Raw genomic sequence first — 3,087 nt, forward strand, 5'->3', positions numbered from 1 at the left:
AGAAACAGTTTTTAGATAATCGTGGGGAAGTGAAACTGAAAAACAGTTGTGCGGTGTACATTATGTCATTTTGCATAAATACTAGAACAGCAATGTGTCCATCAAGCCCAATATCATGGCAGTTTGTGAAATAATCACGAGACGCAATCTATTGGTTTCGTGTTCAGGGACACAAATAGTCTGGTTTTTTTTTCATGTCGCTCAGCACGAAAGTAATAATAATGGAAAGTCAATTAGGATCCTTACTCGTGGTGGACTCACATATTTAATGCATCCACGTCACGAAGCAACAACTGTCAGGAGTTTCCTTGCTTAAACCCAACTGGCGGACTAATCGGACTCAGGTTGTGGCAGAATCACCTTGAATCAGCTTCATGCGAACACAAACCGATGCATCGGTCTGATGTTAGATCTCTCTCTCTCTCTCTCTCTCTCTCTCTCTCTCTCTCTCTCTCTCTCTCTCTCTCTCTCTCTCTCTCTCTCTCTCTCTCTCTCTCTCTCTCTCTCTCTCTCTCTCTCTCTCTCTCTCTCTCTCTCTCTCTCTCTCTCTCTCTCTCTCTCTCTCTCTCTCTCTCTCTCTCTCTCTCTCTCTCTCTCTCTCTCTCTCTCTCTCTCTCCCAGGCTACACTGGCCTCTTTGAGAATCCACTGCCCACAACAAAACCCACACAACCGCCACGACTGCCAACATCACACAAAGACACCATGTTACTACAACCCACGGGGCAGAGAGAGACAACTCGTTCATGTTGAAAGGGGTTATTCTCACACTGCAGCTATTTTTATTCAGAGTCCACTTAGACGCTTCCACGATCTTGTTCATGTAACAAATCGGAGCACACAGCAAGGTGAGCACAGACGAACGGGAAAGGAATTCTTTTATTTGCTGCTGCTGGATGCACGTTCCTCTCAGAGAGCCGCAGGGTAACGGAGCGTTCAGCGCTGAATCAGCGGGTCGCATGTTGTGTAATCTCTCTCACACACACACACACACAGATTAACAGCACACACACACACGGTTTCTCTTTCCAAAGAGAAGGAAACAGAGGCCCAAAGAAGTGTTACAGTTGTGTGGCTCTTCTTAATTTAAAGCCTCGCTGCCACTGAATGGGTCCAGTTGGCCTATAAAACTTGTCCCTTCAATCAGAGGATTCTTTAGGCGCGACAGGAAGCGTTCAACTAGACACTTAATTACACAAAACACTGGGATCTAGCAGCCCTCGAGGGATCCTTCAGGAGGAGCAGAATGACGAATAGTGTAATTTATATACATTAAATTTCACTATACCTGTTAGATAATGCATAAGAATGTTATCTTTAGTTTTTCCCATCATCATACAACTAAGTATTCACGTGTGTCTGGGCTCCACCTGTTTGAGGAGCCGGTGACATGAAAATGTTTGAGAGCCCCCTGCTGTATAAAAACAGGTCTGCTATCAAACCGCGTCACTCAGCTGGTACATCTTCTACACTTTGTGCAGACCATCTGTGGATTATAATGCTTACAGTTTGAAGCAAACTCAATCACACTCGGGGGACCCTGCATTTAAAAAAAGCACCGGACGCCCGCACAACTAGCCTCTAACATGCATGTCATCTCACAACACATTATGCATGCATGTACTGTACACAGCAGCGTTTTCTCAGCACCAGAGCTGCTGAACAATGAATTGATTCATTGTTGAATGGACATCAATGCAGCCTCCACATACAGTAACCCGAGGACTATTGTACTGCTAGTGTACAACATGACATTATGAGCATCCTCGTATGTATAGTAGGTGTTTCAGCTGTGATTGCAGGCTGGTTAGAACATTTGCCAAATTAGGGTTCTGAATGCACATAATTATACCAGCAAGAGTCCATTCACAAATCTCTGAAGGGAGAGATAATTTGCTTTTTTGCAAATATGCACATCTTATAACATGACTCCGTGTTTTTATTAAAATCATAAAGAGGTTATTGTGAATTCGGCGTATGTGTCGAGCACCAAGCATTACTTTATCTCCCAAAATATCTACTTTTAAAAACTTTCCCACTGCTCGCTGCCGCTCACCGGGTGTCTTCTCAGTCGGACCGAGGCGGTGTGTGGAAAAGGCGAAATGGCTGGAAAGTTGTCATTTTTCCTCACACACATAACAGTTTAAAGAAATATTGTCACGCCGAATTCATCAGCACATTTTTTTTAAAACAAAACAGGCGTAAAGTAATTTTCTAATATGCGTTTATGACACACTATACCGGGCTTTGTGACAGCGCGTGGCATTTTGAGAATGGAGTTTGGCCAACAACTCGCCAAACAGGAGAAAGACCACCTGAAATCCAGATGTTGTGACAATGAGCCCTCTTCTACCTGGAACGTTACTGTTGTAAAGATACATGAAGAGACATGTCCTTACTTATGTCACCACACAACTACACCAAAGTGGGGCAATTACGGACTTAGAAAGACACACACGGCGGCTTCCGACACCACAAACCTCGGTCACTTTCACGTGAGAGTTGAACTTAGTTTAAAATCTGACAACTTATGGTTGACCCATTGTTGTGGGCTAAAAACACACACTCAGAGAGCTACACCGCTTCATTCGGCATGCTCACACAACACCAACACGCACTTTATTTAAATTATATTATAACTTTTAACCAGAGTTATGTTAGTCATATCAGACGCGTATACGCTTAGCAGGGCAGCGTTAAATTGAAGGATTTGTCAGTGGAGTCTGGCTTTGTTTCTCCTCCACGCAGGAAGGAGACTGCTGCGTGCTGTGTGAGCAGTGGGCAAAGTTCACACTGGCAACCAGTCAAACTTACCAGAGTTTGTTCATACTGCAGCGCCCGCTGCTCGGACCCGTCCCCCGCCATGGCTGCGCTGTCTCTACCCGGCGACTTGATGGGACGTTCTCCGCGTGGACAAGTCTCTCTCTCGCTCTCTCTCGCTCTCTCTCTCTCGGAGCAGTGATTAAAGCATTGGGGCTGACTTCAGTTTCTGCATGCGGAGTTCACGGAGGAAACTCCCGCTGCAGAATGCGTCCCGGTTACAGTAAGTTCCTTCATTTTATAGCCTCTCAAGTCTCCCCGAGCAGGG

At 45.2% G+C, this 3,087-nt stretch overlaps 1 protein-coding gene across 1 annotated transcript in view; it reads right to left on the minus strand.

The window, feature by feature from the left end:
* LOC306701586 (chloride channel protein 2-like) overlaps positions 1–2,864 on the minus strand; it is a gene marked incomplete at both ends in the record, with an annotated part of 111,943 nt that extends 109,079 nt beyond the window's left edge. The window contains one exon of the mRNA XM_079166942.1: positions 2,814–2,864. Within this exon, the coding sequence (XP_079023068.1) occupies positions 2,814–2,864 (51 nt within the window). The remainder of the gene's footprint in view (positions 1–2,813) is intronic.
* Between the last annotated feature and the right edge of the window lie 223 nt (positions 2,865–3,087).

Source organism: Pholis gunnellus (genome assembly GCF_910591455.1).
Source record: "Pholis gunnellus genome assembly, chromosome: 9".
NCBI lineage: Eukaryota > Metazoa > Chordata > Actinopteri > Perciformes > Pholidae > Pholis > Pholis gunnellus.